The sequence below is a fragment of the Rana temporaria genome, chromosome 6, assembly GCF_905171775.1.
Source record: "Rana temporaria chromosome 6, aRanTem1.1, whole genome shotgun sequence".
Taxonomy (NCBI): domain Eukaryota; kingdom Metazoa; phylum Chordata; class Amphibia; order Anura; family Ranidae; genus Rana; species Rana temporaria.
Window position 1 is genome coordinate 19,176,938 of NC_053494.1, and position 27,597 is coordinate 19,204,534.

The window sequence follows — 27,597 nt, forward strand, 5'->3', positions numbered from 1 at the left end:
GCTGTTCGGAGTATTTCAAACCTATTTCTAGCCAAGAATTTTACCGAGTACTACGGAGATTTCTACGGAACTTCCAAGACAGAGCTGGAACCTGAAGGATCTATTGATTGGCCTTTTCATTTCGGCTTCCCAGGAATGGCACCTCTCTGCCTCTGGTTTGCACAGGGTGACTGTTATGTCAGAGATCTATTTATCAAGTATTGTTTTGTATCTTCCAGATTTTATCTTAATTAGCACTTATTGATGTCAGATATTAGTTGGAGATATATTAGCAGTTATTAGTTCTTATAGAAATTGCGCATTTTTAGTGACCTGGGTCATGTCCGGGTGGGGTTTATAGTGATTTTTGGCATATTGTGTTTTTTTTTTTTTTTAATTGTTTATCTTGCTTTTATATTGTTTTTTTTTATTTTATTATTATTATAACTGGCCTGCTTGTGAGTTATTTTTTTTTGTTTGTTTTTTACAAATTCAATATTCAGTTTTGCAAAAGTTGTACAAAGAAAACAAAGTCTAGTAGTACAATGGTACATCTGATCATAGACTGTGGCCCGGATTCAGATACAATGGTGTATCTTTGCGGCGGGCGTAACGTATCTCAGATACGTTACGCCGCCGTAAATTAGGGCGCAAGTTCCGTATTCAGAAAGAACTTGCGCCCTAAGTTACGGTGGCGTAACGTATTTGGTCCGGCGTAAGCCCGCCTAATTCAAATGTGGATGATGTGGGCGTGTTTTATTCAAATTCACTGTGACCCCACGTATTTGACGTATTTTACGAACGCCGTTCGTGAAAGAATCCCAGTGCACATGCTCGAAATTCTGCCGCAAATCGTCATTGCTTTAGACGTGAACGTAACTTACGTACAGCCCTATTCGCGAACGACTTACGCAAATGGCGTAAAATTTTCCAAATTCGACGCGGGAACAACGTCCATACTTAACATAGGATACCCCTCATATAGCAGGGGTAACTTTACGCCGGAAAAAGCCGAACTTAAACGACGTAAAAAAATGCGCCGGGCGGACATACGTTTCTGAATCGGCGTATCTACCTAATTTACATATTCCTTGCGTAAATCGACGGAAGCGCCACCTAGCGGCCAGCGTAAATATGCAACTAAGATACGACGGCGTAAGACACTTACGCCAGTCGGATCTTAGCCAAATTCCGGTGTATCTTGTTTTCTGAATACAGAAAAAAGATACGCCGGTGACTTGTCCTAAAGGTTCCCCTAACGGGGAAGTTTCTTCAAGGACTGCGCAGGCGCAAACTTGCACCATTTTTACAGTTTATGTAGCTACATCGATTTTATCTCCAGTGCAATATTTATTTTGTTACCTACTTGAAGACTATAAAAGTTTTAAAGCTATTCCCATCGAGTGCTGCCTTTGTGTGTTTTTGTATCCTGCTATCCATTTTCCAGTGGTTGGTAGTGGCGCTGGGAATCAGCCTGCAAGGAGATCAGCTAAAAGTAGTTGGATCTGTATGTGCATTATAATTAAATCGAAATTAGTTCGATTAATCGATTAAAAAAAAAAAAATTGATTAATCGAACACGAAAATTTTAATCAGTATAAGCCCTAATATATATATGCACACACAAGGCTTTTTTTTCTCAAACACTAGGTGCTGGAAGTCAACCATGACCCCCAAAAACTCCCCCCCCCCCCTCCACACACACCCTCCAAATCACATTAAACAGTGGGTGTGGTCAGATTTCACAAACAGTAAGAGGGTCTTAAAGGGGCATTAAATACTAGGGGGCAGATCCACAGAGATCTGCACCCCCGCAGCGTATCAGAGATATGCTACGCCGCGGTAACTTTCCCGGCTTAGGTTCGAATCCTGAAAGATTGCGTGCCTAAAGTTACGGCAGCGTAGTCTATCTCTGGCGGCGTAACGGCACGTAATTCAAATCGGCGATTAGGGGGCGTGTTTCATTTAAATGAAGCGCGTCCCCGCGCCGAATGAACTGCGCATGCTCCGTTTCTAAATTTCCCGCCGTGCATTGCGCGAAATGACGTCGCAAAGACGTAATTTTTTAAACTTAGACGTGACTTACGTCCATCCCGGTTCACGGACGACTTGCGCAAAAAAAAAGAAAAAATTCAAATTTCGACGCGGGAACGACGGCCATACTTAACATGGCAAATCTAACTATACGCCGCAAAAAAGCAGCTTTAACTATACGCCGCAAAAAGCCGACTAGAGACGATGTAAGAGAATGCGACGACCGCGCGTACGTTCGTGGATCGTCGGAAATAGCTAATTTGCATACCCGACGCGTAAAACGACGCAAACTCCACCCAGCGGACGCCGAAGTATTGCATCTATGATCCGAAGGCGTACAAAGCCATACGCCTGTCGGATCAAACCCAGATGCCGTTGTATCTTGGTTTGAGGGTTCAAACTAAAGATACGACGCGGGTAATTTGAAAGTACGCCGGCGTATCAGTAGATACGCCGGCGTACTCTGTCTGTGGATCTGCCCCTAGGATTGCATTACATACAGAGTGCAGAGATTATGGGGGTTACACACAGACTGCAGAGCTGTCACTTGTAAACACAGAAACCAGACTTCTGTATTTACAGGTGATTGTGGTGAGCAGGCAACAAAGGGTCTGAGCCACAGGTGGTGGAAGTGAGTTCCCCCAAGTTCCCCCTGAAAAAAAGCCATATATATATATATAAAATCATCCATTTGTTCATTCATTCAGATGACATATTTGCCAGCTCCTTTACTTGCTCCCCATCCTGAAAAGATCCCCCACAGTAGCCGGCTGGAGAAGAGAGAGGGGAGAGAAGGGGAATTTGGATGCGCTGCAGGGTATGTTGGAAACCAGGGGAGCACACAACCCAGGCAGCAGAAGGAAGGGGAAGCTACTTGCACAGGACGGGAGGTGGGGGCAGCATTTACTGGAACTGATCCTCTATATTTTCCTGCTGCAGCAGCTGAATTCCGGCAGGAGGGAGAGGAGGAGAAGCTGTCTTTCTGCTGCTGCAGGGGGAAAATACAGGGGATCGGTTCCAGTAAATGCAGACCCCACTACTTTCCAGGTTACGTGTGTAAGCAGGGAAGGGATCTGACCAATCTGTCACCTGCCCATGATCAACGGGGAGATTGTGATCGACATGTTGTCTGCCCCCACTTTAAAGAGAAGGTCCACACTGACTGCAGGTGATGATGACCCCTTGTATAGCATTGAATAGAGTATGTAAAGCTTTTTATAATGATAGGGAACGGAGAAGATAGGAGGAAATAAGAAGCATATGATAAGGTTACTGGTTGGGCTGTTAGTTGTGCCATATTGTGACGTAGGGGGTCGCAATACTTTGATACTCCAGAAGACGTGTTTTATTGCACCTATGGAAGAACATTTCGGAGGGTTTCTTGTACAAAGAGTTTTATTGAAAAAACACATCAGCAAACAAAAAAGAATACAAAAGAAAAAAAGCAGTGGAGGACACACCATAAGCTATCATATATCAGAAAAGATAGTCCGTAGACCTGAGATCAATCCAGCTCCTAGGGATCCAAAAGCGAAGCCAGAAGGCCGGCAATAGAATGTCCTCAACTCAAGTGGCCTGCTAGATTGACCTAATGCTGGCTTAGGTAACATACCGGTTAACACACCGGGGTAAATGTAGAACCTAAAAGCACAGTTGCTATACGATACACAACCTTACAAAAAAATAAAAATAATAAATAAAATAAAAAATAAAATTCAAGCAGGCACATAGCAGATCGCAGGGTTTCTATATTTTGTGTGGATGTTCAGTTTATGTGTCTTATATTTAGAATAGATATGTGTTGGTACAGTTTACACTTTTTTATATACAGTACCTGGTTTTGATATCATTTGTGTAGCATGGACAAGCATTGCTGTTTAATCTTTACATTAGACGATGATGTTCTTCAGGATGAAGGTGAGAGTTGGAGAGCTTTTTATAGAATGAAGGACATTTGGGTCAGCTTATCGTCTTAAGGCAACTTCTGAGATCCACACTAATCGGCCTGGCCAGAGAAGAGGTCTGCTTAATGATTGCGCTGTGTGAGGGTTTATATCAGTTTTCAACAATTGACTTGTTCTTCGTTGGTTCTTTTTTTTTTATAAATTCTTTATTTTTAAATCTTTTCTTTCACAAAGATAACAAAACAACGTTTCATATAGTACCGCTATACAATATTGAAACCCCTGCTCCATTTACCTTTATCACCCCCAACCCACACGTACACGCCCGCCAGCCCGCACACAAATACACCTTCTGAAGTTGACCTGTTGCAATATTTTACTATAAACTGTGGGGCAGATTCATGTAGCACTTACACCGTTTTTTTGGGAGATGCGCAGCGTAAGTGCAGATTTGCGCCGGCGGATCGCTGCGCCGTACCCAGAGAACCAGATTACGCCTCCAAATAGACTTCATCGCCTCGGTGTAACATTTCCACGCCGGCGCGGCGTTGGTGCAGATTTACGGTGGTCGGATCTGGCGCGGCCATGGTTTTTGTGTTTTAAATATGCAAATGAGGTTGTTGGGCCGATTCATCAACTTAAGCTTGACCGGCGCAGGCTACTCCCGGTGCGCGGACCAGAAAATTCCGGCGCCAAGTTACCCCTCATAAAAGCAGGGGTAACTTTGCACCAGACTTGCACAGGTCAGCTGGAGAGCAGCTAAAGCAGCAGCGTTACAGACGACCTGAGCAACAACACTTGCTGGACAACACATCTGTGTGCCAACATGCCAGGGGCAGCCGTGGTCCTTGCACTATTGCGTCGACGGGCACGTAGGAGGGCACGGGAGAGGCGCATTGACGTCTTTGACATGGGGGAATTGGAGGTGTATCGCACCTACAGATTCAGCCGTGAAGTCATCCTGGAATTAACCAGAATCCTGCAGGATGACATCACCAGCCATAACTGCCCCACCACAATGCAAACGACCTAGCTTGGAAAAAAAAAGCTTCAGTACATTTGCACCTGCAGGGCGGATGTCTGGGCTGATTTATGGACTGGGCATTGGTAGTGGGCGGCGTAGCTCAGGGGTCACGCCGGGGCGCAGTTCTGAGCATGTGCAGATTGGGGCATTTACCCCTGGATGTCACTGAGCATGTGCGGTCTAAGATGCGCCCCTGCGTGACCCCTGCGTCGGCACTTCATTAGCATAGGGTGACTCCCATTTGGCCTTACGCCGTCTAAAATCCGCCCCGCTGGGGCATCGTAGACAAAAAAAGTTTCTTGAATCACCTAACTGCCTCTCCGCGCTGGACCGGTGTAGTCTAAAAATGATGCACCACGCCGGTGCAAATCTGCACCATTGTACATGAATCTGGCCCAGTGACTATATGTAGAACATTGTTGCTGTAATTTACTAGAACTCTTTCTTGCTATGGCTGGCAACACTGTCCTGTATACCCTAAAATTCAATAAACCTTATGTGAAAGGAAAGGTTGAGGAACACCGTGTCCCTATGGGAGCTCGGAGTCTGCTGGGGCGCCTGACTTTACAGTCAAGGTAGTGGCTCCCATCGGCAGTCACAGAGTTTTTGGATATCCACAAAAGGGAGGCTTTTACGGGTCAATGACATTAATAAAATATGTAGATTCACATATATAGGTAGATTCAGAAATAGTTAGGCCGGCTTATCAGTAGATAAGTCGATCTGATTCAGAATCTAAGCCGACTTATGTTTAAGCGTATGCTCAAACAGAGATACGCTTAAACATATCTAATATACGACGGCTTGCGCCGTCCTATCTTAGATTGCAATATATCGGATGGCCGCTAGGTGCCGCTTTCATTGCGGTCGGCGTAGAATATGTAAATGAGTAGATACGCCGATTCACGAATGTACGCCCGGCCGACACAGTACTTTTACGCCGTTTACGTTAGAGATAGGCCGCCTAAAGTTAGAGCTTAGCCCTACATGGAATAGTAATGTTAAGTATGGCCGCCGCACCCGCGTCGAAATTCGAAATTTTTACGTTGCTTGCGTAAGTCGTCCGTGAATCGGAATTTACGTCGTTTACGTCCACGTCGAAATCAATAGGCCCGTGCGGCGTACTTAGCCGCAATGCACACTGGGAAGTGTAGGCGCCCGGCGCATGCGCAGTTCGGAAAAAACGTAAAAAAACATAAAACACGCCCCCCTCAAACACATTTGAATTAGGCGCCCTTACGCCCGCCGCTTTAGGCTACGCCGCCGTAACTTAGCAGGCAAGTACATTGTGAATCATGTACTTGCCTCGCTACTTACGGCGGCGTAGCTTAAATTCCTTAAGCTACGCCGCCGCAAAGTTGCGGCAATCTATGTGAATCTAGGCAATAGTCTGATGGGAGTATTCAATCTTTTTTTTTCTTTTGGGCTTCTTTCTAGAGTAGAGGAGAATTAGAACCCCGTGTCATTTAGGATAAGGGAATAGTCCTAGATCAAATGAAAGTAAAAGGAAAGCAACGCAATGGCTGACCGATTGTTTCTTTGTACAGATAGACCCAGCCGGTGAAGGAAGATGGTGCAGAAGTACCAGTCCCCGGTACGGGTGTACAAGCACCCCTTCGAACTTGTCATGGCGGTAAGTGAATGTTTATGTTGTCCTCCTTTTTTGTTTTAGAACCTCTTGGAAATATTAATTTTATGCTCCACAGCTGTCTGTGGAAAGTATTAATTAACGAGGGTCAGGAGATTAAAGGTTAGGCACAAGCCATTTTGTTGGACAATGGTGGCGAGGGTTTACGTGTCCTCCATCATTGTGAGGTCCGAACCCCCCCCTCTCACTTCATTCTCACCTGTGCTATTAACCACTTAAGACCTGGATCAATATGCAGGTAAAGGACCAGGCCCCTTTTTGCGATTCGGCACTGCGTTGCTTTAACTGACGATTGCGCGGTTGTGCGACGTGGCTCCCAAACAAAATTGGCGTCCTTTTTTCCCCACAAATAGAGCTTTCTTTTGGTGGTATTTGATCACCTCTGCGGTTTTTATTTTTTGCGCTATAAACAAAAATAGAGCGACAATTTTGAAAAAAATTCAATATTTTTCCTTTTTGCTATAATAATTATCCCCCAAAAATATATAGAAACACTTTTTTTCCTCAGTTTAGGCCGATACGTATTCTTCTACCTATTTTTGGTAAAAAAAAAAACGATTGGTTTGCGCAAAATTTATAGCGTTTACAAAATAGGAGATAGTTTTATGGCATTTTTATTAATATTTTTTTTTTTACTACTAATGGTGGCAATCAGCGATTTTTTTTTCGTGACTGCGACATTATGGCCGGACACAATCGGACAATTTTGACACATTTTTGGGACCATTGTCATTTTCACAGTGAAAAGGGCGATAAATATGCACTGTTTACTGTGAAAATGGCAATTGCAGTTTAGGACTTAACCACTAGGGGGCGCTGTAGGGGTTAAGTGTGACCTCATATGTGTTTCTAACTGTAGGGGGGCGGGGCTGGAAGTGTGACATCAGTAATCGTCTTTTCCTATATCAGGGAACAGACGATCAATGACACTGCCACTGTGAAGAACTGGGAAGCTGTGTTTACACTCTCCTCTCCCCGTTCTCCAGCTCCTGTGAGCGATTGCGGGACACCAGCGGCGATCGGGTCCGTGGGTCCCGCGAACGCGTTCACGGAGCTTCGGACCGGGTCACGGCTGGACTCTTAAAGGCGACGTACATGTACGTGCCTGTGCCCAGCTGTGCCATTCTGCCGACGTATATCGGCGTTAGGCGGTCCTTAAGTGGTTAAAGGGGTTGTAAAGGTAAAAAAATGTTTTCCCTAAATAGCTTCCTTTCCCTTAGTGCAGTCCTCCTTCACTTACCTCATCCTTCCATTTTACTTTTACATGTCCTTATTTCTTCTGAGAAATCCTCACTTCCTGTTCTGTCTGTAACTCCACACAGTAATGCGAGGCTTTCTCCCTGGTGTGGAGAAAGCCTCTTGAGGGGGCGAGCAGGAGAGTCGGGACGCCCACTAACACACAGCTCCTTTCTCTATCTGCAAAGTAGAGAGTGTCCTGACTTGCCTGCTCGCCCCTCCCCCTCAAGAGGCTTTCTCCACACCAGCGCATTTGTGAGGTCAGACACTGATGTTGGACGAGAAGGCCTGGCTTACAATCTCTGCTCTAATTTATCCCAAAGGTGTTCTATCTGGTTAAGGTCAGGACTCTGTGCAGGCCAGTCAAGTTCCTCCACCCCCAAACTCGCCCATCTATGTCTTTATGGACCTTTGCTTTGTGCACTGGTCCAAATCATTTGGTGGAGGGGGGATTATGATGTGGGGTTGTTTTTCAGGGGTTGGGCCCCTTAATTCCAGTGAAGGGAACTTTTAGGGCGTCAGCATACCAAGATATTTTGGACAATTTCATGCTCCCAACTTTGTGGGAACAGTTTGGGGACGGCCCCTTCCTGTTCCAACATGACTACACACCAGTGCACAAAGCAAGGTCCATAAAGACATGGATGAGCGAGTTTGGGGTGGAGGAACTTCACTGGCCTGCACAGAATCCTGACCTCAACGTGATAGAACACCTTTGGGATGAATTAGAGTGGAGACTGTGAGCCAGGCCTTCTTGTCCAACATCAGTGCCTGACTTCACAAATGCACTTCTATAAGAATAATCAAACATTCCCATAGACACACTCCTAAACCTTGTGGACGGCCTTCCCAGAAGAGTTGTAGCTGTTATAGCTGCAAAAGGGCGGGGCCAACTCAATATTGAACCCTACAGACTAAGACTGGGATGCCATTAAAGTTCATTATAGTGTATATAATAAAGGCTGCCTGCCACTCGAGGACAGATGACGAAGGGTTAATCCGGTGACACTGCTGGCGGAGGATCAGGAGACAATAGTATTGTGACGTCAGAGAACTTTGCGTAGATCACCTAGACAAAGCCCAGTGTGGCGAGGCTCAGATGTCGCCCCAGGCCACAGGCCAGCGTATTACGGGTGTGATCTGCGCAGTGTAGGTTGGATAACGGATACAGTTTCCCATCAGTTGGTCACAGAAGACTCCACAGAACTCCACAGTGCGCTACAGAAATACATTAAGGTTGCCGGTGATCAAGGGTCAGTTTATAGAACTTCATTCTATAGATTCAGGTAGATTTGCGCATTGTTACGGCGGTGTAGCGTATCATATTTACACTACGCCGCCGTAAGTAAGTGAGGCAAGTGCTGTATTCACAAAGCACTTGCCTCCTAAGTTACGGCGGCGTAGCGTAAATGGGGCCGGCGTAAGCGCGCCTAATTCAAATGAGGATGAGGGGGGCGTGTTTTATGTAAATGGGTGGTGACCCGACGTGATTGACGTTTTTTACGAACGGCGCATGCGCCGTCCGTGTACATATCCCAGTGTGCATTGCTCCAAAGTACGCCGCAAAGACGTAATGGTTTAGACGTGAACGTAAATTACGTCCAGCCCCATTCACGGACGACTTACGCAAACGACGTCAAAAATTCAAAATTTTACGCGGGAACGACGTTCATACTTAACATTGCGTGCGCCTCATAGAAGCAGGAGCAACGTTACGCCCGAAAAAGCCTTACGCAAATGACGTAAAAAATTTCGCCGGGCGCACGTACGTTTGTGAATTGGCGTATCTAGGTCATTTGCATATTCTACGCCGAAAACGCCACCTAGCGGCCAGCGTAAATATGCACCCTGAGATACGACGGCGTAAGAGACTTACGCCAGACGGATCTTAGCCTAATTTCGGCGTATCTTGCTTTCTGAATACAGAAAGAAGATACGCCGGCGCGGATTTGAATTTACGCGGCGTATCAATAGATACGCCGGCGTAAATTCTCTCTGAATCTACCCCATTGAGTTTAAAACTCCCAACACAAAAACTTTCACTGAAATATATTCCTCAATAGCCACAAGGGATGTACAGTGGAAGCTCAGGATGCGAGTAACGCGGTTAATGAGCGTTTCACAATACGAGCGCTGTATTTCCTAAAACCCGAACTCGGTTTGCGAGTGTTGTGTCGTAAAATGATCAGGATTCAGGCCAAATTGGTGTGCAGTATCGCGTTTGACCTGAGGTCGGGGGGGGGCGCCGGAGCCGAACAGCGCTGATCGCAGCCGTTCGTAAATGCATGGAAAAGCCTGAGGACAGTTCGGCTGACCTTGGCAAACCTCTGAAAGGGCTCTCCGGCTCCCCCTACCTCTGGCCGCATGCGGTATTGCATGCTATTGAAGTCAATGCGGTACAAATTATTTTTTGTTTCCATTGACTCCAATGGGGAAGCTCGCTTTGATATGCAAGTACTTTTGGATTACAAGCATTCTCCTGGAACGGATTATGCTCGTAATCCGAGGTTCATCTGTATATTCACTTTGCGTGCACCAAATACTTTTTACAAGGTATTATCTGAGTGTGAGTGAGTGAATAACTTGTATAGCCAGGCCCGGATTTACTCCCTTTGCCGCCTCAATGCCGGGTCCTTCAATGCCACCCCCCCCCCCCACACACACACACACACACCATCGCATAGGGGGCCTTCATCCAGACCGGCCCATGGCACAACACATCAGGGTACAGGGCACGGTACAGAGCTCAGCACATTAGGGCACAACACGTACAGGGCACATCAAAGCACATCACATCAGGGTACAGGGCACAGCACATCAGGGCCCATCACACCACATTGAGGCACAGGGCACATCGGGGCACAGGGCACATCAGGGCATGGGGCACTTCAGTAAACGGGGCACATAGCATATCAGGACACGGGGAACAGGGCACATCAGGGAACATAGCATATCAGGGCACATCAGATCACATCAGGGCACATAGCACATCAGGGAACAGGGCACATGAGGGCACATAGCACATCAGGATACAGGGCACATCAGGACACGGGGCACATGGCACATCAGGATATGGGGCACATCAGGACACGGGGCACATGGCACATCAGGGCACATTGCGGGGCACATCTTTTACCAGCCAGCATGCAGAGTAGCTCAGGAAGTGTGTGTAATAAGTTCTCTCTCATGTCACTCTGCTCCCCGGGGGCCTCTCCTCTCTTCTCGTCCATCCCAGATGATGTCACAAGCAAATGAGGATGGACGAGAAGAGAGGAGGGGTCACCGGGCAGCAGAGTGACATGAGAGAGAACTTATTACACACGCTTCCTGCGCTACTCTGCATGCTGGCTATAATCTCGATCTACCTATCAGACGCCATCTGTCGGCGATTGACGGGAAGATCGCCGGCGACCTCCGATACAGATTAGGCGGCTGCTGTAACCGGCCCACTGAGCCCATTGGCCAACCGGGAAACTCCTAGAAGTCCTGATGACCAGTCCATCCCTACCCCCTGTTGCCGCGGCGCCACCCCTGCACCCACTGCTGCCCCAAGGCCTGGCCTTGGTGGCCTTGTCTGGAATCCGGCCCTGTGTATAGCACTACAAATGCAAACTGAATCGCCTCAAGGCGCTTGGTATCCATTTCCATCCTTATCCTTCAGAAGAGGTGGGTCTTGAGTTTTTTCCTGAAGGTCCAATGATTTTCTTCCATTCGGATTCGGATCTGGACTTGTAAAGGCATCAGTGACATGATCACTGTGCTGTACGTTGTCTGTGCAGAGAGCAGAGCGGTGGGAGGGACCCAACAGGCTCCACCCACTACAGGCCGGCTGCAGAAAACCAGAGGAGGGGGCGGAGACAGTCACCCTGCACAAGGAGAGAGAGCAGCAGTGATTGGTCTTTATTAGGCTCAGATCACCCCTATGCAGTTTTGTTTCTGCCGTCCTTTTTACTGTGTGTTTTTGTACACACGATTTTACCGCCATTTGTGTTTTTTTTATGTTTTGTTTTTTTTGGGACCAATTTGTTGGGCAAATTAAAAAAGGAAAATCGTGGTAAAATAGCAGCAAAAATGCAATACATGCTTTTCTGCAGCTTCTCCATTGAAGTCTAATAAACCAAAAAAGCAAAAAAAAAAAAAAAGCACCGTTTTGCATTTAAAAAAGTCACTGACCCCTCTCAAGAACACTTCAGCTCTTTAACTGACAATTGCGCGGTCATGCGACGCTGTACGCAAACAAAAATGATTTCCTTTTTTTCCCCACAAATAGAGCTTTTGGTGATATTTAATCACCTTGGCCCGGATTCAGAGAGCAATTGCGCCTGCGTAACCATAGTTACGCAGCGCATTTGCTTGCTTGCGCCGGCGTTACGAATGCTCCTGATTCAGGAACATCGTAACGCCGACTGCAGCCTAAAATCTGCGTGGCATAAGGCTCTTATGCCACGCAGATTTTAGGCTGCATTCTTGCGATGACCGCTAGGGGGCGCTCCCATTGTGCTCAGTGTATATATGCAAATTGCATACTAACACCGATTCACAATGTTGCGCGAGCCCTGCGTACGCAAGTTACGGAGTTTCCGTATGGCGTCTTTAGCGTAAGGCTGCCCCTTCTAATAGTAGGGGCAGCCAATGCTAAAGTATACCCGCCGTTCCCGCGACGCGAAATTTGAATTTCACATCGTTTGCGTAAGTGATTCCTGAATGGCGCTAGACGCCATTCACGTTCACTTTGAAGCAAATGACGTCCTTGCGACGTCATTTGCCGCAATGCACGTCGGGAAAGTTTCCCGACGGCGCATGCGCTTTACGATCGGCGCGGGAACGCGCCTTATTTAAATGATTCCCGCCCCCTGCGGGATCATTTAAATTACGCCGGGCAATTTTGCCGGCGCGCCCTCGCAATTTACGGAGCTACTGCTCTGTGAATCGAGGGCAGCGGCGCAAATTTGCGGGGGCGCAGGGCAAAATCGTTGCCCTGTGCCTCTGTAATTTATGTGCAAATCTTACTGAATCTGGGCCCTTCTTTTTTTTTTGCGCTATAAATTAGCATTTGATAATATACCAGTGTATAGCTTAGGTGTCCTTTCTGAGTCCACGGGCTGCGGGCACCAGGTGAGATCGGATGGTGAGATCGAATGGTGAGATCGGATGGTGAGATCGGATATCTCCCCGAGGAATCTGTGTGCTTGTCCTGACTGGGCTGAATCTGATCTGCGGCTGGCTGCGCGATGTAATGGCGATCCCTCGTCCTCCGACAATCCCGCACATTTCGATCCGGATAAAGATACATGAGATTTTCACAGATGTTTAAATTTTAAAGACAGCCCCATTCATTCACCGCCGCGCTTACGTATTGTTCCTCATATAGCCGGCCGTATTGTTTAGCCTGCCGGGGAGATCAGATGATAAAAGGCGATCGCTAGACGAAACACAAACCTCCGCCACAACCGCGACTCAGGTTTTGCGAACATTCAGTAATGATCCAGCGAGGGCGAGCGGCCAAGAATCAGACGGGGGGGGGGGGGGATGTACAGTTTTCTTCAGTCAGTTCATCAGAAGCAAGTTATGAGACGGGAGCGCTCGTTCTGGTAAAAGTAGCGTTCGTAATGGAGGAAGCACATTCATCACGCTGTAACAGACAGAAAAGCGCGAATCGTCTTTTACTAACACGGAATCAGCTAAAGCAGCCCAAAGGGTGGCGCCATCCGCATGGAACTTCCCCTTTATAGTGCCGTCGTACGTGTTGTACGTCACCGCGCTTTGCTAGAGCATTTTTTTTCCCACGATCGTGTGTAGGCAAGGCCATATTAACGATCGGGTTGAAAAACCGTTCGGGTAGCTGCGCTTCATGTTACGGCGGCGCAGCGTATCGTATTTACGCTACGCCGCCGCAACTTACAGGCGCAAGTGCAGTATTCACAAAGCACTTGCTCCGTAAGTTGCGGCGGCGTAGCGTAAATGGGGCCGGCCTAAGCGCGCGAAATTCAAATGTGTAAGGGGGGGCGTGTTTTATGCTAATGTGTGATGACCTGACGTGATTGACGTTTTTTTACGAACGGCGCATGCGCCGTCCGTGTACATATCCCAGTGTGCATTGCTCCCAAGTACGCCGCAACGAGGTATTGGTTTCGACGTGAACGTAAATTACGTCCAGCCCTATTCGCGAACGACTTACGCAAACGACGTAAACAATTCAAATTTCGAAGCGGGAACGACCTCCATACTTAACATTGGCTGCGCCACCTAATAGCAGGAGCAACGTTACGCCGAAAAAACGCCTTACGCAAACGACGTAAAAAACTACCGCCGGGCGCACGTACGTTTGTGAATCGACGTAACTAGGTAATTTGCATACTCTACGCTAAGGATGAGCTCCGGCGTGTTCGCATAGAACACGTGCGGAGCCCGCCAGGAAGTCGGCACCCGCGCTGCGCTAATCACAGCCAGGCAGACATTGTCCGATGCTCGGCTGCAGAGATCGGGAAATGTCTGCCTGGCTGTGATTAGCGCAGCGCGGGTGCCGACTTCCTGGCGGGCTCCGCACGTGTTCTATGCGAACACGCCGGAGCTCATCCTTACTCTACGCCCAAAACAACGGAAGCGCCCCTAGTGGCCAACGTAATATTGCACACAATTCCACGCCGCCGCATTCAAGTTACCGTATTTATCGCGGTATAACGCGCTCTGGCGTATACCGCGCACCCCCAAAGTGGCAGCCAATCCTGTGGGAAAAAAATATTTTTTGTTTTTTTGTACTTACAGTTTTGGTGTCTTGCGCGGCGTCCATCTGCGGCCTCGTCGGGTCCGGCGTCCTTCTGCCGCTTCGGGTGTCCTCTTCGGCGGGTCCGGTGTCCATCTTCGGCGGGTCCGGTGTCCATCTTCGGCGGGTCCGGCGTCCTTCTGCGGCGTCCTCCCGCTCGTTTCCCGCCACGACTTTGAATACTGCGCCCGCATATAGCGAGTGCAGTACACTCGTGAATCTTCGGTCAGGCTCGGGCGCCTCTCGCACTGACGTCCTGTACGCTCAGGACGTCAGGACGTCAGTACGAGAGGCGCCGAGACTGCCCGAAGATTCACGAGTGTACTGCGCTCGCTATATGCGGGCGCAGTATTCAAACTCGTGGCGGGAAAGCGGGTATCGGCGTATATCGCGCACCCACGATTTTCCCCTGATTTTCAGGGCAAAATAGTGCGCGGTATACGCCGATAAATACGGTACGTCGGCGGAGGAAGCCTATTTTTGGAGCGTATCTGCCTTTGAGAATCGGCGTAACGATACGCCGACGCAGATTTGAAATTACCACGGCGTATCTGGAGATACGCCGCCGTAATAGCTTCCTGAATCTACCCCGTTGTTTTTTCTAGACCATTAAAAATGTCATTTTTTTACAACCCGAAAAACGGTCGCATGTACGCGGCATAAGAGTTCCTCTCCACTTCAATATAAGTAGCAGATACCAGTGTGAACCTGGTTTATTGTTTATTTTTGGTAGGTAGGAGATGAGAAGGACCCACGTGATGTTTTTCGTGGTCACGTCTCGCTGTCCTTTTTTCCTCCCCTTTGTATTAATAAATGGCATAAATCTGTAATGCAGTGGAAAGTAGGATATATTGCAGATGCCATTTAGCAGGTAAACACTCACCTTTTATTAGCGATGATCTGATGTCCCCGGTGACATTGTATCCGAGTACAAGAGCTCATTACGCTATTGATACAAGAAGCGCTGCAAATCCCGCACCTGCTGCACACACACAATAAACCCTTTCCTGTATCCGGGAATAACGCACATTATTCGGTAAAGCCTATTGTTTTCTCAGGCGTAACAAAAATAGTTGCATTTATAATAATGATCGCTGTAAAGGTGCCAATTAACCACTTAAGACCCGGACCAAAATGCAGCTAAAGGACCAGGCCCCGTTTTGCCATTCGGCACTGCGTCGCTTTAACTGACAATTGCGCGGTCGTGCGACGTGGCTTCCAAACAAAATTGGCGTCCTTTTTTCCCCACAAATAGAGCTTTCTTTTGGTGGTATTTGGTCACCTCTGCGGTTTTTATTTTTTGCGCTATAAACAAAAATAGAGCGACAATTTTGAAAAAAATTCAATATTTTTTACTTGTTGCTATAATAAACATCCCCCAAAAATATATAAAAACAAAGATTTTTTTCCTCAGTTTAGGCCGATACGTATTCTTCTACCTATTTTTGGTAAAAAAAAATCGCAATAAGCCTTTATCGATTGGTTTGCGCAAAATTTATAGCGTTTACAAAATAGGGGATAGTTTTATTGCATTTTTATATATATATATTTTTTTACTACTAATGGCGGCGATCAGCGATTTTTTTCGTGACTGCGACATTATGGCGGACACATCGGACAATTTTGACACATTTTTGGGACAATTGTCATTTTCACAGCAAAAAATGCATTAAAAATGCTTTGTTTACTGTGAAAATGACAATTGCAGTTTGAGAGTTAACCACAAGTTACATCATAGTCTGCAGAGTCCCCCCTTACAGTGAAAGGGATCTCTGCGAGTTCAGATGTGAAAGGGGAACTCTGTGGATTCAGATTTAAAAGGGGAACTCTGAGGACTCTGATGTAAAGGGGAACTCTTGGTATTAACTTCATATGATCAGAAATGGTGTTTAATAGCAAAATATATGTATAGGTTATACTATAAAAAAAAATTGCAGAGGGCCCGCTAAAGTGTTTGGGTTTGACTTGAAGAAAAGGTGGCAACCCTAGTCGCGCCTGTGTGACCCGGCTCTAAGACTGGTAGACTGGGTAGCAACTGCTACTGTGTACATACAAAATAATACACATCTATAATAATAACTTTCACATACACAGGAATAATGTCCTCAAAGAAAACAAAAAACAATTACACATGTGTTGATATGTTAATTAGTCACACAGCAGCCTTTACTGATCACAAAGGCGTACATTAAATCACTTTCACCCTGTTTATAACCTTAAATATGCTCCCTCTTACTTGCAATGACCTTCAGATTGATAGACTGGTTAGCAACTGCTATTGTGTTCCCACCAGAAACAAAGGTCAGTCTTTTGGTTCCCCTGCTATTAGCAATGGTCCCATTAGAATGTGCTTTCTGTCATTCAGGCTTTTTACTCTATGCTGCCATCTACTGGTGATTAAATAAAAATGCCATGAGTTTAACTTTCTCCACTAGCAGATTTATGATCCTTTTTTATGGGGTACTTTATTTTGACATCCCTTATGCCGCGTACACACGACCGTTATTCATGTCATTGAAAAAAAAACTTTTTTTTTTTCTCTACGTGACTCCTCTCAAGCCTGCCTTTCATACACACGACCGCGAAAAAAAATGCTTGAGCAAAGCACGGTGACGTACAACATGTGCAACGGAACTATAAAGGAGAGGTTCCATTCGAATGGCGCCACCCTGTGGGCAGCTTTTGCTAATTTCCCCTTCTCATAACTTGCTTCTGAGCATGTGCGTTTTTTTCTCCCTCGTTAAAGCGTACGCACGACCGTTTTTCACAACGCGGAAAACGACGACGTGAAAAACGACGAGAAAAAATAGAGCAGGTTCTAAATTTTTAACGCCCAAAATGCTCTGGAGCCTACACACGACCGTTTTTCACGACCAATTAAAAAAATTTGTGTGTACGCAGCATTACACTAGCAGCCAGGCACACAGTAGCTTCCCAGACTGTGTATCACATACCTGGTGAAGACTGGTACATTGTGGAGGCCTCTTTTGCCCAATACTCACTCCTGAAGGTGGAGACAGATAGGTAGATTCAGAAAGAGTTAGGCCGGCTTATCAGTAGATAAGCCGACCTAACTCAGAATCTACGCCGAAATATGTTTAAGCGTATGCTCAAACAGAGATACGCTTAAACATATCTAAGATACGACGGCTTGCGCCGTCCTATCTTAGGTTGCAATTTTTCGGATGGCCGCTAGGTGGCGCTTCCATTGTGGTCGGCGTAGATTATGTAAATGAGTTGATACGCCGATTCACGAACGTACGCCCGGCCGCCGCAGTAGTTTTACGCCGTTTCCGTAAGGCATTATCAGGCCTAAAGTTATTCCATCTATTAGGTGGAATAACAATGTTAAAGTATGGCCGCCGTTCCCGCCGCGAGATTGGAAATTTTTACGTCGTTTGCGTAAGTCGTCCGCGAATCGGGATTTACGTCGTTTACGTCCACGTCGAAATCAATAGGCCCGTGCGGCGTACTTAGCCGCAATGCGCCCTGGGAAATGTAGGCGCCCGGCGCAAGCGCATTAAAAGAAAAATGTAAAAAACGTGAGGTCAAGCCTCATTACCATAAAACACGCCCCCCTCCAACACATTTGAATTCGGCGCCCTTACGCCCGCCCGCTTTAGGCTACGCCGCCGTATATTAGCAGGCAAGTACATTGAGAATCATTACTAGCCTAGCTAACTTACGGCGGCGTAGCCTAAACAGGCTAAGCTACGCCGCCGCAAGTTTAAGCCTTTCTCTGTGAATCTACCTAAGAGAGTGTAAGGGCAAGGAGTGGCACGAGTGCCGTAGTAGGTGGCTGGTGATATCCGCTCTGTAGGTGGGTAGAGCTGGTGGATGCAGTCCTCGGAACAGAATGCAGAAGCAGCTTGGCACCAGAGCAGGAGACAGAAGAAGGGCCAGGAGAAGTGCAGCATTCGGCAACATCAGGGCAGCAGGCAAAACATGCCCAGAAGGCAGGCCAAGGTCAGAAACGGCCGGGCAAAAGCACTGCAGGCAGAGAAAAGTCCAAAAAATAGTCTGAGGTCAAAATAAACAGGTAAACAGAGTTAAAGCAGGAGCGGAGTCCAAAGGCGATCCGGGCCAGGCACTGGTAAGCTGGTACAGCAGATCGGGTCTCAGGAACAAACTGAAGACCATTGAGCAACTGCTCATAGTGCAGGGCTCGACAAATCCCGGGCGCCATCTGGTGGTGAGCCGTTGGTATTACAAGTTATTACCACCAGATGTGTGAGCTGGCGCCATCTTGTGGTGGCTGTTGGTATTACAAGTTAAGCATTACAAGTTAAACAGCAATTCTAATGTCATTTTTCACTATTTTTCACTGCCATCTTCTTCCCTCTAATTAGAACCCACACACATTATACATATTTTTTATCCTAACACCCTAGAGAATAAAATGGCGATCATTGCAATACTTTCTGTCACGCCGTATTTGCGAAGCGGTCTTACAAGCGCACTTTTTTGTGAAAAAATTACACTTTTTTTAATTAAAAAATAAGACAACAGTAAAGTTATCCCCATTTTTTTTAACATTATGAAAGATAATGTTACGCCGAGTAAATTCATACCCAACATGTCACGCTTCAAAATTGCGTCCGCTCGTGGAATGTCGACAAACTTTTACCCTTTAAAATCTTCATAGGCGACGTTTAAAAAAATCTACAGGTTGCATGTTATGAGTTACAGAGGAGGACTAGGGCTAGAATTATTGCTCTCACTCTACCAATCGCGGCGATACCTCACATGTGTGGTTTGAACACTGTTTACATATGCGGGCGCTGCTCACGTATGTGTTCGCTTCTGCGCGCAAGCTCCTCGGGACGGGGTGCGTTTTCTGGCTCCTAACTTTTTTAGCTGGCTCCTAGATTCCAAGCAAATTTGTCAAACCCTGTCATAGTGACAGTTTAAATAGGCCACTGGGCGCCAAGGGCACACGCAGATTGGTATGTGCACGTGCATGTACATGCGCGTGACGAACTAGCTCAGTACATCTACCATTGCCCCTTTGCTGGGAGAAATGAGCATGTGTGCAATGCGCACGCACACGAGCACATGTCCGAATCACTGAGTTGGAAAAAGGATCACCCCCTTATGTCAATATTTTGTTGAACCCCCGTTTTTTTAAATTTCAGCCTTTAGTCTGTTGGGATTTGTCTCTACTAACTAACTGGTGGGCTGGTGACCTAAATTTATTGTTTATCTGCAGCAAGGGGAAAAGTCAGGTCCCTCACCTGGCTGTGCCGTGTGATGATGTTGTGTTGGGAATGGATGGCCACAAAATACAAATCCTTCGGCAGGTGAAGCAGCTCCCATCTACGCATTTCATGTGCATACTCCGCTGTTTGCCTGACGTTCACCTTTATTATCACGTGACATTCTTTCAAGAAGACTAATGTTTGTGTCTTGGTGTTCTTGAGAAATATTTGGAGCCCTAGGCTTTCATTCACGTCCAGCAGTACAGTACATTGTGTTGTGAACAGCAGCTGTTCCAGAACAGTCCCCAGGGAAGTGTGTTTTCTGCTTACACAAGGTCTCCCGAGGAAGACGCATGCAGCTCGCAGCTTTCCCGTATATTGCCGTATTGCAGTGAGGAGCAGAGACTCGTTTCATCGGTCATTCGGTGGCCTGCAGGGATGAGAAAAGGTCCATATAACGAGGGAGAGTGATGGAAACTTAAAGCGGGGGTTCACCCTAAAAAAAAAAAAATTTCTACCATGTCATCCAGCATACTAGCGGGAGCTACAGTATGCCTTTATTTTATTTTTTTTGCGCCGTACTCAGTTTAATCCCGTAGTTACGTTTCAGACTCCCCGCGAGGAGTAGGCGTTCCTATGCAGAGGGGAACATGATTGACGGCTGGCTATGGCGCGTTACGCTTCCCGGAAATAGCCGAAATAGGACTTGGCTCTTCACGGCGCCTGCGCAGTCAGCTCCTAGTCTGTGCGCAGGCGCCTTATAGCGCAGTGAAGAGCCGAGTCCTACTCCGGCTATTTTCGGGAAGCGTGACGCGCCATAGCCGGCCGTCAATCATGTTCCCCTCTGCATAGGAACGGCCATTCCCCGCGGGGAGTCTGAAACTTAACTAAGGGATTAAACTGTGAGTACGGCGCAAAAAATAAAATAAAGGCATACTGTAGCTCACGCTAGTATGCTGGATTTTATGGTAGAAACTTGTTATTTAGGGTGAACCACTGCTTTAAAAGAAAGTTGCGTGTTGCCCGTAGCAACCTATCACGTTTTTTGTTTTTTTTTCAATGAAGGTTGGGTTTGAACTCCAGCATCTGCTCCAAAGTCCCCTAAAGCCTCGTACACACGATCAGTCCATCCGATGAGAACGGTCTGAAGGACCGTTGTCCTAGGTTAACCGATAAGGCTGACTGATGGTCCGTCGCGCCTACACACCATCGGTTAAAAAAAAAACGATCGTGTCAGAACGCGGTGACGTAAAACACAACGACGTGCTGAAAAAAACGAAGATCAATGCTTCCAAGCATGCGTCGACTTGATTCTGAGCATGCGTGGATTTTTAACCGATGGTTGTGCCTACTAACGATCGGTTTTGACCTATCGGTTAGGAATCCATCGGTTAAATTTAAAGCAAGTTGGCTTTTTTTTTAACCTATGGATAAATAACCTATGGGGCCCACACACGATCGGTTTTGACCATCTCCTGTACTATGTCTGCAGTCTCTGACCATCTCGTGTACCATGTCTGCAGTCTCTGACCATCTCCTGTATCATGTCTGTAGTATGTCTGGGGTCTCTTTCTAACAGACTCTCTAACAGAAGCCCTATCTGCGTCCCTCACAGAGGCCCCCCTCCAGGTCCCAATAAAGTACTCTGCTTCTCTTCCTGTATTTTGTTTATTGTTAACCACTTCCCGACCTCCGCATGTAAATGTACGTCCACAATATGGCACGTACAGGCACATGGGCGTTAATGTACGTCCTTGCCTATTAGCGGGTGGGGGGTCCGATCGGGACCCCCCCCCCGCTACATGCGGCGGTCAGGTTCGCTCGGGGAGCGATCCGGGACCACGGCGCGGCTATTTGTTTATAGCCGCTCCGTCGCGATCGCTCCCCGGAGCTGAAGAACGGGGAGAGCCGTATGTAAACACGGCTTCCCCGTCCTTCACTATGGCGGCGCATCGATCGCGTCATTCCCTTTATAGGGGAGACACAATCGATGACGTCAGTCCTACAGCCACACTCCCCTACAGTTGTAAACACACACTAGGTGCACCCTAACTCCTACAGCGCCACCTGTGGTTAACTCCCAAACTGCAACTGTCATTTTCACAATAAAGAATGCAATTTAAATGCATTTTTTGCTGTGAAAATGACAATGGTCCCAAAAATGTGTCAAAATTGTCCGAAGTGTCCGCCATAATGTCGCAGTCACGAAAAAAATCACTGATCGCCGCCATTAGTAGTAAAAAAAAAAAATGAATAAAAATGCAATAAAACTATCCCCTATTTTGTAAACGCTATAAATTTTGCGCAAACAAATCGATAAACGCTTATTGCGATTTTTTTTACTAAAAATAGGTCGAAGAATACGTATCGGCCTAAACTGAGGGAAAAAAATGTTTTTATATATGTTTTTGGGGGATATTTATTATAGTAAAAAGTAAAAAATTTTGAATTTTTTTCAAAATTGTCGCTCTATTTTTGTTTATAGCGCAAAAACTAAAAACCGCAGGTGTGATCAAATACCACCAAAAGAAAGCTCTATTTGTGGGGAAAAAAGGACGCCAATTTTGTTTGGGAGCCACGTCGCACGACCGCGCAATTGTCTGTTAAAGCGACGCAGTCCCGAACTGTAAAAACACCTTGGGTCTTTAGGCTGCATATTGGTCCGGGGCTTAAGTGGTTAATAGATCGTGTAAGGATCCCAGGGTAATGGAGACTTTGTGGGGGAGCATCTCTGCGGCTGTGTCATTGCCATAGAAACATTTGTACAGGGGAGGGGTTAGTAAAATGACCACGCCCATGTGGGGGGCGCCAGAAATATTTCTTCACCCAGGAGCCTGTGACCCTAGGATCGGCCCTGGGACCGAAAGTATTGGTACTTGTACTCCCCGATAAAAAAAACGATATAAGTGCAACCCTATTGGCAATGAATGTGGTATTTAGGTCCTGTTGGGATTCATCGCATTACCATAAAGCATTCAGTAGTCAAAAAAAACAGGATGCTCCACTGCTGTTTATTTTTCTGAACAAGCTTTATTTTTGGGCAACAATATCCTGACGGGCACAGGCTCCTTTTCCTGGCACGTTTCGCCCTAACGTGACGCTTATTCATAGAGATCACCTCTAGGACTAAGCCCTATGTTAGAATGAGACCCTTGAATATAATAATATAAGAAGTACCGCACCAGCCTGCACAAGCACACTGATAACGGAGTACATGATAGATCGATGACATTTATGAGGTGGAATAATTTCCTGGAATTGCATGGAAGCGGGTAGAATGGCGTGGCTCAGATTGGAGCGTGCGTTATGCTCTGTTTCGTCTTCCTCAACCGCACGTCAGGTAACCAAATGCTGCTGAGATCGTATATCCGGGGTTTAGGGAAAGCAGTCCTCCTTATTTACATACATCTCACCTGTCTGCTGGGACGGCGACTTTTTTTTTTTTCTGCCACGTCACCTCCGACTGGTTTTGCGGCTGATCTTCCCTCCATCGGTGTCACTTGTTCCTCTCCTTGTCCTGACGTTTCATACCCTCAGTAATACCTCCAGTTTCTTTGGTACTTTCAGCAGCTGATTTAATCGCTCAGGCCCCATTCACACTCTGCGATTTGAAATCGCAGGCGTGGAGTCAGTTACATTTTTGTCTACAATTGGAAATCGCGTGGCAGTCGCTGCAAAATTCACGGCACACGTTTGGAACCATTCATTCTAAATGGCACCCGAAACACTGTGCGATTTTTTTGCGATCACTGCGAAACAGAATTGCGCAGTGCCCAGGAACCAGATCATTTATACCAACAGTAATTGCCTTAAGATAACAATACCAGTAAAATAAGCCTACGGGACCAGTGCTATCTTTGCACTTTATTCAACTGATGGGATTGTGGGATGTTTATGTGTTTAACCACTTGCCGACCAGCGCTTGCACTTTTACGTTGGCAGAATGGCGCGGACAGGCAAATGTGCGTCGCATGACCGCGCAATTGTCAGTTAAAGCGGCGCAGTGCAGAATGGCAAAAAGTGGCCCGGTCATTTGGCAGTCAAATCCTCTGGGGCTGAAGTGGTTAAACTTATGGTAATGTGTAATGTGCTTTGTGAATCCAGGGTTGTGGGCTTGTTGCCAGATTGTCTGGCCACTCCCTGACTAATAAAGGCATGTTGTTAATTAGCGTACTGTGTATGTTCATGTTGGCCTTTACTTAGATATGCTAATTGTCTAGGACAGGGGTCTCCAAACTGCGGCCCGAGGGCCAGATGTGGCCCTTTGATAGCCTTTATCCGGCCCTTGGGGCACTATTCCTCCCACTGACGCCAAAAATGGGGCACTATATCTTTCACCGATATCTCCAAGGGGATACTATTCCTCCTACTAATAGGTGCACTACTCCTCCTCCTATTGACCACTGACCCTGAGGCCATATTTATTTTCACTGATGCCGGGCCCCGGACTTTTCTACCTTTGCTGGCCACAATCCGGCCCTCCTAAAGTCTAAAGGACAATAGACTGGCCCTTTGTTTGAAAGGTTTGGAGATCCCTGGTCTAGGATAATGGGAGCAAGCTAGTACCTGATCTTGCATAGTGTATATTCTGTGTGAATTTACAATAAAGTCAGTTCTAGTTTACACCTAAGCTAGTGTCGTCTAGTTTTTGGGTGCTCAGCTATAAGGCTCCTTTCACACGGGTGGACTCTGTCGCTACGGAGTCCGCCTGCTACCGCCAGCTCAGCGGGATATCTGTCTGCAGATCCCCGCTGAGCCGACGGATGACAAGCTCCTCTTTGCTCACTAAGCGGGGAGGGGCTTGTCGGCGCCACTGTCTCCTATGGAGTGATCTGATGAAAACGGACAGCATGTCCGTTTTCATCAGATCTTACCCGATCCGATCTGCCGTGGACGGATGGCGACATATCCCCATACGTCTGTTTTTAGCGGATCGGATTGGGTCGCTGACATCAGACACTCCATAGAGATGCATGGAGCGGCGTTCAGGTCCGCCGTCAAAACTGACAGGCGGACCTGAACAGTCCGTCCGTGTGAAAGGGGCCTAATACCTGGTTCCTGGTTCCAGCCTGGATGAAGCTGTATCTTGGTGGAAGCGCCCAGTCTGGGTGCCAGGCGTTCCGTCACACTTTCCTTATTCCTCATTCTAGGCTCTATCTAGTGGTGCAACCAGTGCCCCTGCAGCCTCTTCTCTAAGGTAGGGTGACCAGACATCCCCAGTTTCAGGGGACAGTCCCCTGATTGAGGACACTGTCCCCGGGCCAAGTCTGTCCCTGGTTTTGTCCCCAGATTGGATTTATTGGGGGCAGGGGCAATTTCAAAGACAATCAGTGCAGAATTAAAATAAAAAAAATTAGAATTACACACCCCCGCTCCGCCGTCACTACTAGCATAGGGGGTTGTATTTTCCCATTATCTGTGCCCCTTTCTGATGATCATGTGCTGGTCGAAGCGGAGGGAATATTTCTGAAGTTTCGGGCATATGCCCATCCAGCTCCGCTCACATGTTCTTCTGCCTTGGCTCAAATCCTGGCCAGCCACCTGCCTATCTCCTTGCCTTCCCTGGCAGGGTGATCTTCCTCCGCTCCCCATCCAGTAGTAGCCGAGGCCCGAAGAGTAAGACTGTGAGACGGGCGGCGAGGGGCAGAGAGTCTCTGATTGTTGCCATTACTAGTGAAGAAAAAATATGTCCCCGGATTTCATTTAAAAAATCTGGTCACCTTATTCTAAGGTTCTCCTGGCCACAGTCTCACTCTTGCCTCCTCTATGTACAGTGAAGGATTAATAGCCCTGCATTTTACTGATGGCGCCAAAGGAACCGCTGCAGCCCAGAGTACCAAAGAGAGAAGAGGGCATCGCTGGGGTGGGGGGGGGGGTAAGGTAGGAAATGCAGCCTCCTCATATCCCCCTTGACATAACGAACATTTAACCCTTGAAATGTGAGGGCGGGGGCCCAATGTTTTTCTTCTTCCAGCCCAGAGTTGGGCTTTAAAATTTTGAATTACATTTTTATGAATTAAAAACAAAAACCATTACTCCCGAGATTCCTAACATGGCCTAGAGACAAAATGACATGACCTTGAGCTACCTGGGGCATTGTGGGTGTTTCAAACTATTAGAGACCCCCAAACTATCGCTGAGGGCCACTGTTAAGTAAAAAGCAGTGCATGCAATATTAAAAAGTTAAAAAAGACAGGAATTTTCCTTTAAGACATAAAACTCTGTGGGCCAGATTCACAAAAGAGATACAACGGCGTATCTCCTTATACACCGTTGTATCTCTGAGATACGATTGTCGTATCTATGCGCCTGATTCATAAAATCAGTTACGCATAGATAGCCCTAAGATCCGTCAGGTGTAACTGTGTTACACCGTCGGATCTTAGACTGCAATTCCAGGCCGGCCGCTAGGTGGCGAATCCATTGTGGTCGGCGTAGAATATGCACATGACTAGTTACGCCGATTCACGAACGTCCGCTTTGCCCGTCGATCTAAATTTACGTTGTTTCCGTAGAGATGCGTCGCGTAAAACTAAGGGTGCCCTCTAGGTGGTGTAACCCATGTTAAGTATGGCCGTCGTTCCCGCGTCTAAATTTTAAATTTCACGTTGTTTGCGTAAGTCGTCCGTGAATGGCGCTGGACGCCATTTACGTTAACACCAATGATGTCCTTGCGACGTCATTTAGCGCAATGCACGTCGGGTAATTTTACAGACGGAGCATGCGCAGTACGTTCGGCGGGCGGGAACGCGCCTAATTTAAATGGTGCCCGCCCCATTTGAATTAGGCGGGCTTGCGCTGAGCGGATTTACGCTACGCCGCCGCAAGTTTACAGGTAAGTGCTTTGTGAATCAGGCACTTACGCTGTAAACTTGCGGCGGTGTAACGTAAACGGGATACGTTACGCCGCCGCAGCGTAACGTAGTTCTATGTGAATCTGGCCCTGTATCTAAACTTATAATATAAGATGTGGAAATGTCGACAAGTCCAGTGCTTGAATTTATTAAGGCATGTTCTCCTGATAAGAAATAATAGTATGTTATCTTGATGTGTGAACATATTATAGAAGGAATTATTTTTCAGAGTTGCTTTTAAAGCTTGTTTTTTTTCTTTTTAAAGTGCACTCTCATTAATCCTCCCCTCCCCCTCGCTAAGCTGCTCAGTTCTAGTCTTGGCTGCTATGGGGCCAGTACAGGCCAACTTCTCCGTAGCTTGTGCTCACATTCCAGCTGATCCCGTGGCTCCTCTTATATTCCACACCTCAAGGTCACAAATCTCTAGAAGTGGAACTCTGGTTGTATCTCTTTATGTCTTCTCTTATTTCCGCCTTCAGCACCACACCGGGCCCCCCGGATCTGCTCTTGGAAGCCCCTATAAAACTTCCTCCTGCTTCCTTTTCTACGAATCTCTGGTGTTGCACTCATTCTATAGGATTCACTACTGCTGAAAAAAAAAACCCAGAGCTAGATTCACAAAGAGTTTACGTCGGCGTATCTATTGATGCGCCGCGTAAGTTGAAAGATGTGCGGTATTCAGGGAACTAGATACGCCTGAATTCGTGCTTCATCCGACCGACGTAAGTCTTAGTACGCCGTCGTATCTAGGGTGCATATTTACGCTGGCCGCTAGGGGCGCTTCCGTAGATTTACGCGTAGAATATGTAAATGAGCTAGATACGCCGATTCACGAACGTACTTGCGCCCGCTACGCCGTTTACGTAAGGCTTACGTCCGGCGTAACATTACCCCTGCTATATGAGGCGCAGCCAATGTTAAGGTATGGACGTCGGAACAGCCGTCAAATTTTACGTT

At 47.0% G+C, this 27,597-nt stretch overlaps 1 protein-coding gene across 2 annotated transcripts in view; it reads left to right on the forward strand.

Moving 5' to 3' along the window:
• The window catches only part of SEC14L5 (SEC14 like lipid binding 5), a 91,166-nt gene that overhangs the window by 25,081 nt on the left and 38,488 nt on the right, over positions 1–27,597 (forward strand). For both annotated transcript variants that reach the window (XM_040356388.1, XM_040356389.1), the window contains exon 3: positions 6,489–6,574. In XM_040356388.1, the coding sequence (XP_040212322.1) occupies positions 6,512–6,574 (63 nt within the window). In that variant the 5' untranslated portion in view covers positions 6,489–6,511. The remainder of the gene's footprint in view (positions 1–6,488; positions 6,575–27,597) is intronic.